The sequence below is a fragment of the Chelonoidis abingdonii genome, chromosome 7 (assembly GCF_003597395.2).
Source record: "Chelonoidis abingdonii isolate Lonesome George chromosome 7, CheloAbing_2.0, whole genome shotgun sequence".
Classification (NCBI taxonomy): Eukaryota; Metazoa; Chordata; order Testudines; family Testudinidae; genus Chelonoidis; species Chelonoidis abingdonii.
The window spans coordinates 3,980,090-3,996,766 of record NC_133775.1 but is presented as its reverse complement, the minus strand read 5'-3'; the positions used below and the strand labels follow the sequence as shown (position 1 = coordinate 3,996,766).

The window sequence follows — 16,677 nt, the reverse complement described above, 5'->3', positions numbered from 1 at the left end:
GGATGTTTGAAGATATGGTAAAAGTTGGTGAAAGGACAGATAGTTCTGACAGAAACTGTTCTTGGTATGTTTGATCATTTCGAGACAGCTGATTGTGTCGGTGGGCACGCATGTGTATCGGAAAGATCAATGTTACAGGGACATTGATCAGAGCTCATATAGACTGACCATGTCAGTGTGGTGTTAATACACTTTTTCCCCTCCATTCCCAGTGTGCAATACAGTGTACAGGAAGATACTGTCCCAAGATGTTGCATGAGATGTACTGTAACTCCAGATGTTTATAACATTGGGAGTTGTGTGGCTAAATTGTGGTGCTCTGCCAAGAAAACTTACTTCTTGGAGGCTGTATCATAAAAATACTTAACATAAAATGTATTAGGAAATTATTTATTTGTAACTTTTTTAAAAATTAAAATGTCATTGTGGCACTATAGAAAGGCCTTCAGGAAGATGCAAATTTAGATGCATCAATTCTACTATCAATTACATGATTTTTGTAATGAAATTGCCATTCCCTGGTACCCAATCTTCTCTTATCTAAGGCTCTGGTGAAATCCTAAATCTATATTTGTGATATAAGTCACTTCTGTAGCAGCAGACTGGTATCCTAAACCCAGGATCATGACTTCACTGCAAGCTCAAAGAGGAAGGAGAAGCTTCTTTAAAAAGACACAAATGTTTTCAATGATTAAAAAGGAATGCAGGGAAAATGCTTTCAAAGCAAAACTTTTTTTGATAGAAATGTTTCCTCTTTAAATTCACCATGCAGATTCTGAAAAGATCAACAAATAAACTATTTTTGGGATACCTCATGACTAACAAGTTTTTAATGCAATGGAGAGAGGAGATGATGTGCATTTGAGGCCAAATCTTGTGCTGCTACCTATTAGGGAAGGGGTAGTTTGTGTGTTCTCTTATCAAAGTACTGGTGCACAAAATGAGCTGTTTTAACTTTTCTTAATCTTAGAAAATTTCTGTCACTTATGTAAATACTGTAATAATATTATAAACATTTTGGTTATACATTATAAAGCCAGCGCAATCAAGGGACTATTTAGCAGATGCTTTAACTTGGGTGGTGAGATGATACTGAGTAGTACATGGTGTGAAGTATCAGAAGGGTAGCCGTATTAGTCTGGATCTGTAAAAAGCAACAGAGTCCTGTTGCACCTCATAGAGTGCCTTCTAGTGAGTAGTACATGGTCATCTTCAGAGTGCTCCACAGATTTAAAGTTCTCAACACCCCAGGCAGGTAGGTAAGTTTAATCATCCTCATTTTATAGATGGGGAGACTGAAGTATAGAGGTGAAGTGACTTGCCCAGAGCCACTCGATGAGTTAGCGACAGAGCTGATGTTAGAATTTGGAAATTGACTCTCAGCCCTATGCTTTCTCAGCACACTTTGTTACTTTTCTTATCCTGGCTTTGTCATGACTTCTATAGCATAATGAAAAATTAAACTAACTCCCTGGATTTCTTTTCTACTCCCACACCCCTCCCAATTGCCACTTCTAAGTCTGAATCTGAGTTTGCTCATAGGCCTTTCAGGGCAGTTTTATGTAGAAAATTTTATACCTAATGCAGCTGAATAACACCCCCCCGATCCCCCAGCTGTGCCTGCTTATATCTAATGCCAAAGTCTGAAACAATAGCCCTCTGATTGAACTGTGTGCTTTCTCTCAAAACAAGACTGTAGTACCTTTTCGGTTTTCTTCATTTGACCAAGAACAAGCTAATGAAGGGAAAATATGCACAGTTCTGTATCAATAAATGGATTGTGTAAAAATAAATAAATAATAATAAAAAAAACACCCCAAACCCATACCTACTGTATTGTGGGCTGTGGTTCTAAATTTACAGTGCACTGTGGAGACAAACATAACACTAACAGAAAAATGAAGGTTTTTTTAAACCATATAATGAATGGATTTACAAAGTAATAGAAATTGTTTTGCTTTTTCATTAGTTGTAAAATTTAATTTGGTTACCCAAAGAAATATTGGGTAAAACTTATTTGACCTTAGGTGTAGCATGTATCACAGTAATTGTAAACTGACTGCTTTGCAGAACCAGTTATATGAAGTAACCTTCAAGTTGTTGGACTTGGCTTTTGGTTTAGTTCCTAATAACTTGCCTGTTGCGGTACTAGAGCAGTGGTGGGCGAACCATGGCCACTGGAAGCTGCGGATGGTCATTGTAAACAAACTGCTTCGTGGCCTGCCAGCAGATTACCCTGATGGGCAGCGTGTGACCCGTGAGCCTCAGGTTGCCCACCACTGGCTTAGGTAGAGTGGAAGCAATAGATTTAATGTTCGTTTTTTTTTCAGAAAACTTTTACAGTTCCACATAATGGATTATTTTATAAACTCTTAGTAAGCAATTGCCTAACCCATATTTAAAGAGGTAAGGAATTATTTAGTGGATAGAAAGCAGAGAGTCGACAATACAAGTGTATATTCTTTTGTGCAAGGTTGTAGGAAAGGATTCTGCAGGGCTCTGTATTTTAATTAGTATTTTCCTTTTAAAAAAACAAAACATCCCCCGCTTCAACAAACGAAATCACTAAACTTAGAGGATTCCAAAAGGGAAGACAAAGACTCAGAGGGATGTAGCTGTTTTACAGGGTATATTCGATAGATGTGATGATCAGACTTTGAGGTGGATGGATTATGAAATTTAATGTGCCTAAGTCTAAAGTTATGCACTTGGATAGAAATCCTGTCCAAACCAGGTTGTAGTTTAAATGGTACTAAACTAGTTAATGCTGTAGAGGAAAGAGTTTCTTTTCAAGTGTGTAGTGAGAGTAAAAAATACTAAATAGGGTGTATTATGATGAGTGGACGGTGTTATTGAAGACTCAGGGTTTTGTGCTAACTATTCATAAAGACTACTTTTTGAGTACAGCGTCCAGTTTTGTTCACATTAGTCAAAGAAAAATTATAGCTAAACAAGAAAGTACTCTTTAGGGCATTAAAATTAAGGGTACGGAGGGGCCAACTGTAAGGAAAGTAACAAAACTGGGGTTATTGGTCTTGAGAGTAGATGACCTTATAAAAGTATTTAAACTAGCTAAGGTTTATTATAAAACCTAAAATTGGTGAACATAAGAACGGCCATGCTGTGTCAGACCAAGGGTCCATCTAGCCCAGTATCCTGTCTTCTGACAGTGGCCAATGCCAGGTGCCCTGGAGGGAATGAACAGAACGGGTAATCATCAAGTGATCCATCCCCTGTCACTCATTCCCAGCTTCTGGCAAGCACAGGCTGGGGACACCATCCCTGAGCTGTTTGGTTATTAGGCACAGCAGAACTTCAGGTTTAAATTGTGGAAAGTGAATTAATACATATAATAATATAACTTCCTAAAATCTTATTTTATATAAGTGGTGGATAAACTGAACGGTCCTCCAAAAGAGGTAGTGGAATTGAGCAGAATGTATCTGAAGGGGCTATGTCAGCTTAAATTTACCTCAAAATTAATTTCATAAAACCCAGTTATAATAAATCCTAAGACCAACAGAAATACTTTCACAATTGATTTTTAATTCCAATGCAAACAATACTTAGGAAAACATTCCCCTGCAGTTGTTGAAAACTAAACATTTGCTGCAACATTAAGTATCTGAAAGTGAAACTGATATTTGTTGCCCAACCTGAGGGAGAGGTGAAAAGTAGAAAGCATAAATGATGACAAATTGGATTGTTAATGTTTTCTCTTAATATCTGTTGTGTAGTGACATAGGTAAACACTTGTTACAACTCAAGATTTTTACCTTGACGATGTGCCATTAGCAGCCTAAGAGGAATGGTTGTGGAATTTTATAATGTAAAGGAGAATTTGTTTATTGCTTGGTAATAGCCTTTTTAGGGGGTCAGGCAGGAATATATGGCTGATCATGCTTTTCTACTCCTATTTCTCAGTTTGGCTAAGGTTTTTTTTGTGTGTTTTCTTGCGCAAAAATAATAAAAGCTTAACCTTTTAAAAAAAGTCTAGTAATTAGAAGTGTGAATGGAGCCAAAATCTCATGCAGGGTGTATGTGTGGCGAGAACTCGTGTAACAAAATGGAACTGCTTTGCAATATAGATGAAGAGTTCCTCTCTGTCTGTCCTGATATCCAAAGACCTCTGTAGGGTTGGCTCTAGCTACCTTCCAGATCACCTCTGTATCAGCCACAATGATTTCTCATGACAGCAGCCTTCCACAGGAACAGTGAAGCTTTTTACCAAGCTTTTTCTCCTACAAGTAGTGACAGAAGAGGTAGAAATAGTGGTTTTTGAATACTTGGGAGGTACTCAAGCCCTCTGGTAATGGAAAGTCATGTTAGAGGCTAGAGATGGCATAGTTGTTGTTAACTTGTTTCAGACAGGAAGGGCATATGTCCTGCTGCTTGTCATATGCTACTCTGTTAATGGCTCATTAAAATGTCATCTGCTCATTTTGCTTTTATTCTGTAGGTGAGACACAAAACTTCAGACCAGGTGATGGCTTTGAAGATGAACATACTGAGCAGTAACCGAGCAAATATGCTGAAAGAGATCCAGCTCATGAACAGGCTCTCTCATCCAAACATCTTAAGGTACTGTTTTTGTTTTTTTTTCTATTGGGTAGGAAGAGGCCGAGGGAGGGTTCCTAAGAACCATTTTTTTAAAGGGTTTTGTGGAACTTTATGGATCCACAACATAGAGAGCCTCTAATTTTAAAAGTGTTTTTTCATACTAGAGCATATTACTTAGTTTGGCATTTTGTATCCAGTAATAAGCAGTAACTGTTTCCTCAGATGAACATGAAAGTCTTCATAACGTATTTGTCCCTACAATCAATCAACTGATATTTGATTTCTACTTACTGTCTTAACATGCATAGTTAAAACTATTGTGAAAGGGTCACATAATAATCAAGCTTCAGTATGTTAACTGATAACTACCTATGGGGGTGAATTTCACAGGTTAACTATGCCTAGTGCAAAGTTATATTCCTTCTGCTTTGTGCTAAATTTGCTGCCCTCTAATTCTGAGTGTTCCCTTGTTTTTGTATTGTGAGACAGGATAAGAAGGATGAAGACTAGAAACTAGAGTTAAATTAGTCTGCTCCGATTAATACTTCTCTTTTCAAGGGTAAACCACCCACATATTGCAATAGGTTGTCATGTCATTTCTAAATACTTCTACAACTAGTATTGTTGTCACCCTTTGTTCCTTTTCAGTCTCAGCCACACTTTCCGGAGAGTTAGGTGACAAGCAACAGGCACTGCTTCAGCTGAGGCCATAACATTGTTAGAATCTAATGTTATGGTAATTATCATCTGTACTGTATACCCAAGTAACACGGGTACACTGTACAGATGATAAGCATCTTAACATCCTGGCAGACCTCCTGACTGAGCTATGATGATGACTGAAGTTTTTCCTTGGGGAGTCCAGCAATCTCAGAGCCCGTCAGTGTTTGTAAGAAGTGTAGACTCATTTTGCCAATGTGCTTTACCTTACGTGTACACAAGGTTAATTCATTGAACTGTTACTCTGCAAAATAACCCCCAGAATGTTTAAATCTGTAATACTTATTAAACTGAAATGACAGTTTCCTCTTCCTCCTCCATATTCTTAAATAACTCAGGTCCCAGAATCAACCCCGGGAGTATACTCACTGTTAACTTTTCTGTTCTTTGGAACAACTCTTAACCAATTATTAATGCAAGGCAATATTCTTTACCTCTTTACCTCGTTTGTTTCCCTTAATAGTCACTTATGAGGAACACTTACCAGAAGTGTTTGAAAATCCCCATGAAGTACCCCACCAGTTCAATCTATTTTATTATTTTTTTCCAAATAACAGTTTGAAGAGGCACAATTTTTTCTTACAGTAACCATGGTGGTTTAATTTTATCAGATCATACTTATCCAAGTGTTGTACTAATCTACCCTTATTCAAACTCTCAGTCCATTTTCTGTTTACCAAGGTAGGGCTCACTGGTCTAATTCCCAGCATTTCCGGTGGTGTTTTCGTTTTTTTATTTATATTTTTTAGGGGCATCATGTGGGCAGCTTTCAGTTCTTCAGGAACAATAACTTTTAAAAAGAATATTCCTCAGTTCATTTCGTTCTGATTACTCAGATGTGTGACGCGTGGTCTTCTTGTGCAGCTGATAGTTGCACTGGAATACAATTTGGAAGTGACTTTGTTTTACAATCAGTATATCTCAGTGCTTTCCGTGTCAGGTTTTCAAAAAAGATGAATGTTCTAATTGCCAGTCCTACAAACTTGCTCTGAAAGTCAGCCTGTTTCTTTTCTGTCCTGTGCTTTGTCATCACCAGTAATAGAGAATCTGTTGGCCAAATGCTGTGTTCAGTTACATCTAAGTAGCCCTTTTGTTTTTGGTGGGGTTGCACAGGTGTCAGTGAGAGCACAAGTTATTGGGTCTAATACAGGGGTAACTGGATGAAATGGCCTGTGACATAGGAGGTCTGACTAGATGATCCGATGTTGCCTTCTGGCCTTAAATTCTATGAATTTATGAATAATTTGAAGACAGTGGTGTTGCACAGATGGCTGTGAAATGGAACAATAATTCTGTTAATTATACGTGAACCAGAAGATAATCCAGTTTGCTCTCCCAGTGGTTCTGCAGGACTGACAGTAATAGATCTTTATTCCCTCCCACTCACTTCAGGGAAGGACATACAAGTCTGATTATGTAAAAATGACCCCTTCTTATTCAGCTCACCTGTTTCTTTGTGTGTGTTCACTTTTTCAGAGTAGAATTCACTTACGTTTTTCAAATTGCTTGATTTGAGGCTTTCTCTTTAGGAAAAAAAATCATTGTCTATTAAAATTACCTATTTTATCTTCCCTATTGGAAAGGGCCCTTGAAATAGGAATTTCTTCATTGTCTACAGTAAATACCAATGTAAAATTTGTATTTCATTTTGCCAGTTCTTCATATCTCTCGCACTTACTCCACGCCGATTGTTTTTTCTTTCTATTTTAGGTAATTGATACTTTGTGTTTGTCCTCTTCAGTTTTATTTCAGAATTGAGCCCTACCTGGCACAGTGTATTTTCCAGTCTCCTTAGGATGATTGTGGCAGGATTTCCACCTTTTAAAAAGTTGTCCCCCCAACTAGTAACATGAAGTGCTACTCTGTTTAACGTGTATTTTACTTTACTCCTTTTCATCTATATATTTTTGTACAGAGGTCTATACACCATCTGTGCCTCTAATTCATTGTTATAAGAAATGAGCCAACAGACTGTTAATCCTGTTTAGTAAAACTTTTTTTTCCATGTATGTATTCCTATCTGACATGCATTTGCTTTTGTAATATATAGTGGTGAGGGGAAAAAACACACATGCAAGTCTCCATTAACAGTAGCCTGAAGCACTATCAGATGTAGATCCTGTCATTAGGAGAACGTTCTATAATAGTGTGGTTACGCTGAAGAGTTTTCTGGGATGACTTTTTGGGATTCTTATATTTGGATTTAAAGAGAACCATTCTTTCCTAGTAAATTTTAAGTCCTTTGAATATGTAAGTTTTCAGTTCCAGGGATTTAAAGACTATTGGCAGTTTTTCAAAGGGACACTATTAAGAGCCCAAAAGCAAGCTATTCCAATGGGTAGGAAAGATAGAAAATGTGGCAAAAGACCACCTTGGCTTAACCACGAGATCTTGCATGACCTACAAAATGAAAAAGGAGTTCATAAAAAATGGGGAAACCTAGGTCAGATTACAACGGATGAATATAGGCAAACGAAACACAGGAATGCAGGGGCAAGATTGAGGCAAAGGCACAAAAATGAGCTCAAAACTAGCTATGGAATAAAGGGGAGACAAGAAGACTTTTTATTCAATACATTAGAAGCAGAGGGAAAAAGACCGAAGGACAGGGTGGTAGCCCACTGCTCAGTGAGAGGGAAAACAGGACAGGAAACTTGGAAATGGCAGAGATGCTAATGACTTCTTTGTTTCGGTCTTCACTGAGAAGTCTGAAGGAATGTCTAACATAGTGAATGCTTATGGAAGGGGGTTAGGTTTAGAAGAAAAATAAAAAAAAAAGAGCAAGTTAAAAATCACTTTACAAAAGTTAGATGCCTTGCAAGTCACCGGGGCCTTATGAAATGCATCCTAGAATACTCAGGAGGTAATAGAGGAGGTATCTGGCCTCTAGCTATTATCTTTGGAAGTCATGGGAACGGGGAAGATTTCCAGAGACGGAAATAAGGGGCAAATAATAGGCCACATTTAATAAAAAGGAGAATATAAAAAAAGCCAGGAAACTACAGACCCGTTAGTTAATTTCGTTGTGCCATGGGAAGATAAGGAGCAAACTGGTTAAAGAAATCATCCGCGACAACACTTGGAAGGTAGGTAAGGTGTAAGGGAATAGCCAGCATGGTTTTGTAAAGAGAACAAATCGTCGTCAAACAACCAGGATCTGATAGCTTTCTTTGGATGGGGGAGGATAACGAGTCTTGGTGGATAGGGAGAAGCGTGGACTGTGTATACCTTAACTTTAGTAAGGCATTGATAAGGATACAATGCCGAGACTGTATCGATTAACATATTAGGCAAATGACAATTTAATGGGGCTACTATAAGGGGTGCGTGCGTAACTGGCTGCTGATAACCAACCAGAGAGAGTAGTTATTAATGGCTCCCAATTCCTGCTTGTGAAAAGCTAATAAAAGTGGGCGTTCCTCAGGGTGTCTGTTTTTGGGACCGGCTCTGTTCATATCTTCATCAACGCTTAGATTGTTGGCTAGAAAGTACGCTTATTAAGTTTGCGGACGATACCAAAGGGGGGAATTGCAACGCTTGCGAGGACAGGGTCAATATTCAAAAATGATTCTGGACAAATGGAGAAAATGGTCTGAGGATAAACCGGATGAAGTTCAAATAAGACAAATGCAAAGTGCTCCACTTAGAAGAACAATCAGATTCAACAATAAGAATGTGAAGAGACTGGTCCTAAGGAAGGAGTATGGCAGGAAAAGAGATTCTAAGGGGTCATAGTGGATGCCACAAGCATAAATATGAGTCAAGAGTGTCGATACTGTGCAAAAAAAAGCACCGTGATTCTGGGAATGCATTAACAGTATGTTGTAAGACAAGACGTGAGAGCAGTCATTCTTGTTTTCTCCTTCCGTCTACTACTCTGCGCTGGTTAGGCCTCAGCATGGAGTGTTGTTGTTCGCAGTTCTGGGCACCGCATTCAAAAAGATGTGGAGAATTGGAGAGGTCCAGAGAAAGTAACAAGATGATTAAATAGGTCTTGAGAATCTGACTATGAAGAAAGCTGAAAAACGTGGGTTTATTTAACGTTTGGAACAAGAAGACATGAGAGGGGACATGATAGCAGTTTTCAGGTATCTAAGAGCGAAGCGTTGTGTCGTATCAGGAGGAGGGAGAAAAAACTTTTACCACCTTAGCCTCTAATGATAGAACAAGAAGCAATGCGGCTAAACTGAGGCAAAAGAGATTTAGCGTTGGACAAGAAAATTTCCTAACGTGTCAGGGTGGTTAAAAAACACTGGAATAAATTGCCTAGGGGGTTGTGGAATCTCTATCTCTGGAGATATTTAAGAGTAGGTTAGATAAATGTCTATCAGGGATGGTCTAGACAGTATTTGGTCCTGCCATGAGGGCAGGGGACTGGACTCAATGACCTCTCGAGATCTCTTCCAGTCCTACAGTCTATGAATCTATGAATTCTGTGCTTCAGCTAGTGTTTAATACTCTCTTTTTTTCATCATTTTTTTTTTTAAATATGCCCCCTAAAATTCTCTTCCTTTGTTATTGCTAGGGAAGGTGTTCTCTCTCATGATATCAAACGTAATTGTTCTGTGGTCAATGTTTAACTAATGCATCTTCTTCACTTGACTCTGAGGTGAACTTTGGCCTTACATAATAGGTAAATATAAGTCACCCTATCTCTTATAATTTCTGATGTGCTGTAAAAAGCAGTTATTTTATGGCCGTGGTTTTCAAACTATGATCTCTACATCACCAGTTGGCCCTCTTCCTTGTGTTCTGCAGACTGAAACCTTTCGAGAGCCATGCTGTGTGGGAGTTTTTGTGTGGTTGGGAGGATCTTTCTCCTAGGAAGTGGTTTGCAAAATTCTCTCTTTCCTCTCCCCATTAACCTGTCTTCCTGGTGTAGTTAGTAGCCAGAAACCTCTTTATCTCATTGATGTTTATTGTTCTGCCCTTTGACACTAAATTAGGTGGCTTCTTTTCACAAGCATTCCTGTTAACCCACACTTAGCTTAAATAGTCTAATATAAAGTTACTTGTTTTTTATACTGATAAAATTACTGTCATCACTAATATTAATTAATTTCATTTGTTTGAAATTCTGCTTTTGTTTGTCTGCTGGCTGTATTGCCCCATCCTTATTGCTGGAAATTCCTGGCTAGTTTTTCTCCTAACCCACAGCCACTTACAGCTTTGTAGACCCAAGTGCATGTCAGCACTTGGAGTTCTTCAGCTCATGGTTTTATGGGGAGTATTTTTTTTTTTTTTTTTTTATTGCCAAGTGTCTAGTTGGCGTGCAGCTAAGGTGAAGCCCATCATCATCATCATCCTTTGCTGTGCCTGTAGATTTGCCTCTTTCTTATTACGAAATAGTATTTAGGCACAAGAATGTCAGGATGCTCTAGTTTCTGTTTCCCAGGGCTTAGTGAATATGTATTAATCTCTATCCATAGCCAAGGTTTTAGAATCATTTGTTGCCCCTGGCTCTGGGCATGGAATAAGTAGTCTAGCTGTGTTCTTTGTATCTTTCATATCATCACCAATATTAAAAGATTTTGCTGCCCAAACTCTGCTCTCAGCCAGTGAGTTACCACAGCTGGGTCAGCTGAAGTGGAAAGTTAAATCTGGGTCTCCACCTGTTAAGAGAGAATGCATCCCAAACTGCCTTGCTGCCACCCCTGGTGACCTCATGTACATGTTCAACTTGAGAATCTATAAAAATAGAATCTTGGGGTCTCCAACACAAATGTACCCTTTAGGAAAATGAAAAATTGCCAGTGCTATCCTATGGATTATCTCTGCGTGCACACACAGAAATAAAACAAAGATGGAGCCACTTTGTCCATTTCTCTAAGGGATATTTTTGAATATATTTTGGTACCTTTTCTTATAGCTATATTGGCATGGTGGAGCTAACAGAAATAAAAAGCAGTATAAACTTAGTTCTGTCATTAAGTCAGCAGGCATGACTCTGAACGCACACTGGGAATAGATCTGTTGAGTAAGAAGGTGCCATTTTAGCATAATCATTTTCTGGGCCATAACTTAACTTGAAGCCATCTGTTGAACAATGTAAGCCTTAAAGAGAAATGTAAGAGACAAATCTTGGTTGCTGATATTGACATGCATCATATCCAGGAGTTCCAACCCAAGGCAATCTACAGGACTCTGATCCTTGGGAGATCAATGCTCTTTTGTCCTGCTTTGTGTTCTTCAGTGCTCACTAGTGGAGCAGTCTGTTAACCCAAGTCCTTCCTCTCCTGTGCTGTTTTTTAGATTAGTGCACTTTCAGTATGTGATTGAATTTCTGTCTTTAATATCACTATTGTTTGCATGAAAAATGCTTCTTTATTTAATAAGTACCTTAGGGACCTTTTATATATAAAAATGTTCTAGACACAAGAAGTCTTAGCTCATGTCTTAAATGCCCTCATGGGAGCACTTTAAAATATTGCTGTGTTTGGCAGCGAACATGCAGGCAGATTGACTCATTGATTAAACCTCACTGTCTGCAAATGTAATAAAAACTAAAATAAAGTCTGTGTGTGTGTAGTTTGAGCTGTCTTGAAGGAGAATTCCTTTCATCTGCTGGCACGTACAAATTCAGCATCCTTGAAATATAGTGCCAATCTATTTCCTTTTGCTGCAGTTGGTCCCCATCAAGCCTTCCTGTCAGTGGAATAACTTGTGATTTGAGTATGTTACAATAGGCTGACTGCTGGCATTGTTTTTTTAGCACTCTCAATATGTTTATGCTGAACCATGATTTGTAATTAACAGATGGGAGTCAGAAAATGATTTAACGGGTTTGTTTTTCCCCTATAACCTGGATTATCAAAATAATTCTTTTTAGAAATGGTTTGCACATACTGGTATAACATATATAAATATAAATATGAATATGAATAAAAATGTATGAAGTTGAAAAAGGGCTAGGTGAGATGACTTATCTTTGGAATAAAATGTGATATGGATTACAGTGTCAACAGTAAAAAGTTGTTAAAATGCATTTTTATTTAGCATTACATCTAGTACAATTAACTATGGAAGGTTTTAGTGCAGATTTAGTGAAGTCCTTCCCTGTGTCTGTTGTCACATTTTGGGGTGCTATCCAGACCAGTTAAAGGTTGTCATCTCCTGCCCTGTTACCCTGGGTGCCTTAAAATGTTCTGCTGCTGTAGCTCCTTTGTCTGGACTCTTCCAACCAGCATACAGACATTCACTGAGGGTACGTCTACACTACCCGCCGGATCGGTGGGTAAAGATCTATCTATTGGGGATCGAACCGCGGCAATTGACCCCGCGCCGTGAGGATGTGAGATAAGTCAAACTAGGATACGATGCGTATCTTAGGTCGATTTCCGTCTCCCGCCACCTCCCCCACCTCCCCCCCGCCCCAGTGTAGACCAGGCCTGAGTGTCTGTGATGTAACCAGCCCTGGTTCAGTAATTCTGACTCCAGCAGCCTGCTTGTTACACTGTTCTCTGCCAGTCTTGGTTACTACTAGGCAAGTGACCCCAACACCGCCTCAGTCCTGAACTGCCCCGCTAAACTGCCTGCTTTGAAGTGTCCAGTCCTCTCCTGGACCACTCAGAGAAATAATGAAGTTAGTTTGCTGCTTTAAAGAGACAGCACCTAGCAGCTTGCCACAATAATTGGAATTAACAATTACTTCAATTTAAACACAACACTGGGTTGGTTTAGATTAAAACAACGGGACATAGGCTTGGTAATACCAAGTATAAGAAATAAAGCTAGAAATGGTCACAATCAAATACAAGTAAACTTTAGACTTTTAGAAGTGTATTTTCAATCTAGCAAGGCCGTCTTTGTTTAGGATTGTTTCACCAATTACTCTTGGTTCAGCATGGCTGACTGTGTCTGAGTCAGATTCTCCCACAGAAGTAGGAAGTGCTGTCATCTTGTCAACTTAGGTGAAAGATAACACCGCCCCTCTCTTTATAGTCCTGTAAACCTTTGAAAAGCGCATTTCTCAAAGTTCATTGACCCTGCTTCCAGAAGTGGAAAGGCTTCTTGGTGGGTGCAGTCTGCATCCACCATTGATGATAATTTCTTCCTTTGGTTAGCTTGATGGCCTTCTTTACCTTTTTATCTAAATGTACCTCCGTTGTCTCTGGTAGTGACCAGATTGGCTAGACAAATAAATACCCAATTCTTTATGATCCAGACATTCTGACTCCCAGCCACCTTGTGACCTTTGGTTCTGTTTATTGCATGTATAAATTGCAATTCCATTGTCCCTGGTCACCCTGCTTCGTTTGTATTCAAGACCTGAGTAGGCCTGTTTCCACTTTGCTCAAATAAAGACTTTAAAACATTGGATCAGAGGACAAAAATAACTTCACATGTGGCATTATTATATTCCGCAATGATTTTAATGACCAATGTGGTGTTTAGTTTTCAGACGATACCTCACGAGGTTTGTACAAATATTGTTGAAGTAATGTGTATAGGGTTTAAATCCAGAGTATGTAGAGTTACGTCCATACCCTGCCCTCCAAAAATATTCAGTGCCATGGTACAAGCATATTTATACAAGCCCTCACTTTCTCGGCATTGAAGACCATGCATCTCACCAAGAGGAATAATCCTTAATGGATCGGCAAGCAGGTCTACTTCCTATCCAGAGAAATGGAATCTCACTTGGGGCAAAGAATTTCTAAATCTAACTAAGTAGTTGTATCTTCTAAATAGCAGCTGCCTATACTACCTTTAGCACAATTATTTTTCAGCAGTATTTGGGTTAGCTTTGAGGCTTACTGTTGCCTGATACAGCGCACACACAGAAGCAAGTTATCCAGGAATTTGGATTGGTGGAGCTATGTCGTTTAAATCTGTTTTCCAGATTTTAAAAAAAGTTAGATTCTTTGGTAATGATTAAATGATACACTTTATGTTGCTTATAAATATATTAACAACACTGTCTTGGTTTCTTTTTGCTTGCATGGCAGTTTCTAATAGTGTGGGGTTTTAGAAGTGTACTTATAATCTAGCCTGTTTTTATGAGCTCATAGCTACTGAGCCTTGTTTCAGTTCTGTTTAAGGGGCAGAAACATCTTTATTTCCCAGACAGAAAACCAGTGTTTCTCATTGTTGTTAATTGTGTTCTTGTTTCTAGGATTTGCACTGCTGCCTTAGGGTTTTGAATTGCTGCCTGTTCCTGCAGTATCTGAGTGATCACAGTAGTAGGCTGCAGAACATGGCATCTTTTTCTGTTTATTCCTCTCTGATAGAGACACTGTCAAATCTTATTGGCCTTATCTTAGCTTTTATACCTTCCAAATGAACAGATAAAGTTAGCTAATTTTTTGGTCTCAAACTTTTCTTATTTTTAATAAAACCACAAGCTGTCACATCAGTATCTTAGTGCTTCTAGTTTATTGCTTTCTTTTCCTCTTCAACCTAGATGTGGGTGTGTGAACACCCACTAAATGGCTGTTTCAATTTTACTAATGGTTTTAGTATTTAAAAAACAAAAAGACCTTTGTCACTTCTCGAATAGATGAGCTGTAGGTTACTTTTTCTTCTGATATAGACTGTATTCTTTACTATAACGGATGTGGAAAGGTATATTAAATAAGAAAATTGAAATCAAATAATTTGCTGGTTTGATATTGAGATCTCCAGTGACCCAAGCAGTTTAGCTGACACAATTTACAAATTCCATCAGAACAGGCTAACGCCATTGAAACTTCTGAATTCTGTCTGCTTTTTGGCCAATTATTTTTCTTCTGTGGCCGTCACCATTCCCTTCGACAAAGAACAACCTTGTTTTACAAACATCTCATTGGATTAACATCAGACTTTATTTAAATAAATTTTAAAAACCCATTCTTTTCCAAAAGACCTTTGTCTGTCTGTCAGGGATGTGTGGCATTAATTCATTCTTTTTTGTGGAATGTTTGAAGATTCTTAGAAGTTCCACATTTAGAAAAAAAAATGTAATTTTTTGAGGAGCAAAGTAGAGTTATCTGAATTTTGTGCGTCTCAGTGAGTTAGTGTGTGAGCTTCTGTTGGAAACCTGTTTTACAAATTTTACTATAGAATTCCTACTGCCTAGATGTACTGTGTTATCTTCCATATTATACAAGTAGCTAAAATGGATAATCTGAGTCCAGCTTCTTTTGTCAGATATATTGAATAAGCCATGTTCCTACGACACACCATTTGATTCTTGTCTTGAAAGAAAAGGAGGTAGAGATTCTTTATAACCTGTTTTAGATATCTGGGTTGATTGAAATGTTAGTGTATGTATTTGCCACAAGGTGCAACCTTTTTTAATGAGCAAACATGTTGCAATAATAAACTTTATTAACAGCAATATATCATCAGTCTTCTTTGTTTCACAAAGGACAAAATACATTTTCAAGCTCTCAGAACTTGTGCAGGAGTAGCCGCTGGAGTCTGGGATCTAAATGTCCTGGAAGACCAGAACTGCGTATCCGACTTGGTGGTTTTGTGAATGAAGCTCAGTAGCCTTAGTTTAATCAAGTGTATTTCAGAGTTTGCCTGCATAATGTCAGTCACTTCTCGAATAGATGATGTATTTCTGACCTTTTAAAGGTTTTTAAATATGGATGACCTATTTACAGATTTCCTTGTAAGTAATTTCCCATAGGAGAGAAGAGGCAGCAGCCATATAACTGGATATCCAAAAGTGTCTCTCTCTTTCTGAACTCACCATAGTTTTGCATTATATGAACCAGAGAGTATTTACACTTGCACCTTTTTTCCCCCATGGTAAAGAAAGATATTATATGGGGCAAGAGCTGTGGAAAACCAGATTTTATGGTGCAAGTTCTGTTTTTTTTTCTCCTACTTACAGAAAACAGATTTTCACAGCTCAGCTTATGCAAAGGCCCTTATCTATATTGTTTTTCTTGGGTTGCTGGTAATTTACCAGTCAGCTGTTAGACAAGAGAACAGTAAGGATCATTCATTTCTTCAAAAGCAGCTTAGCTTAACTAGTACTACATGTCCCTTGCATCATTTTGTTTTTAAATGCAGAAGTGTTTCAAGATATGAAAGGTCATTATTTCTACAAACCGACCTTCACAAGGTTCCTCTGTCACGTCTAGAATGATCACATTTACTGAAATCATGCATTTTCGCACACACCCTTTTGTTGGGGTGGGGGGCGGGGTGGGGTTAAGAGTGTGTGGAAGAGTTCCTCAGTCAGCCATTAACACAACTTAATAGTCAACATGTTTTTGCCCCCAAAGGATCAAATTCTAAATGATACAATTGAAAATGGTTGTATTATGAAGCAAACATCTCATATTACAGTGATGTGGAATCAACTGTACACTTCTGGAGTCTATATAGTATGTAGAAAGTCAGGCTTTAATGAACTTTCTAATGGGAGATGCTGAATTTATTACATTCTGCTTTACTAGTCCT

General features: G+C 38.4%; 1 protein-coding gene across 2 annotated transcripts in view; it reads left to right on the top strand.

Moving 5' to 3' along the window:
• Nucleotides 1-16,677, top strand: part of TESK2 (testis associated actin remodelling kinase 2) — a 111,825-nt gene that overhangs the window by 28,631 nt on the left and 66,517 nt on the right. For both annotated transcript variants that reach the window (XM_032804535.2, XM_032804534.2), the window contains exon 3: nucleotides 4,460-4,581. In XM_032804535.2, the coding sequence (XP_032660426.1) occupies nucleotides 4,460-4,581 (122 nt within the window). The remainder of the gene's footprint in view (nucleotides 1-4,459; nucleotides 4,582-16,677) is intronic.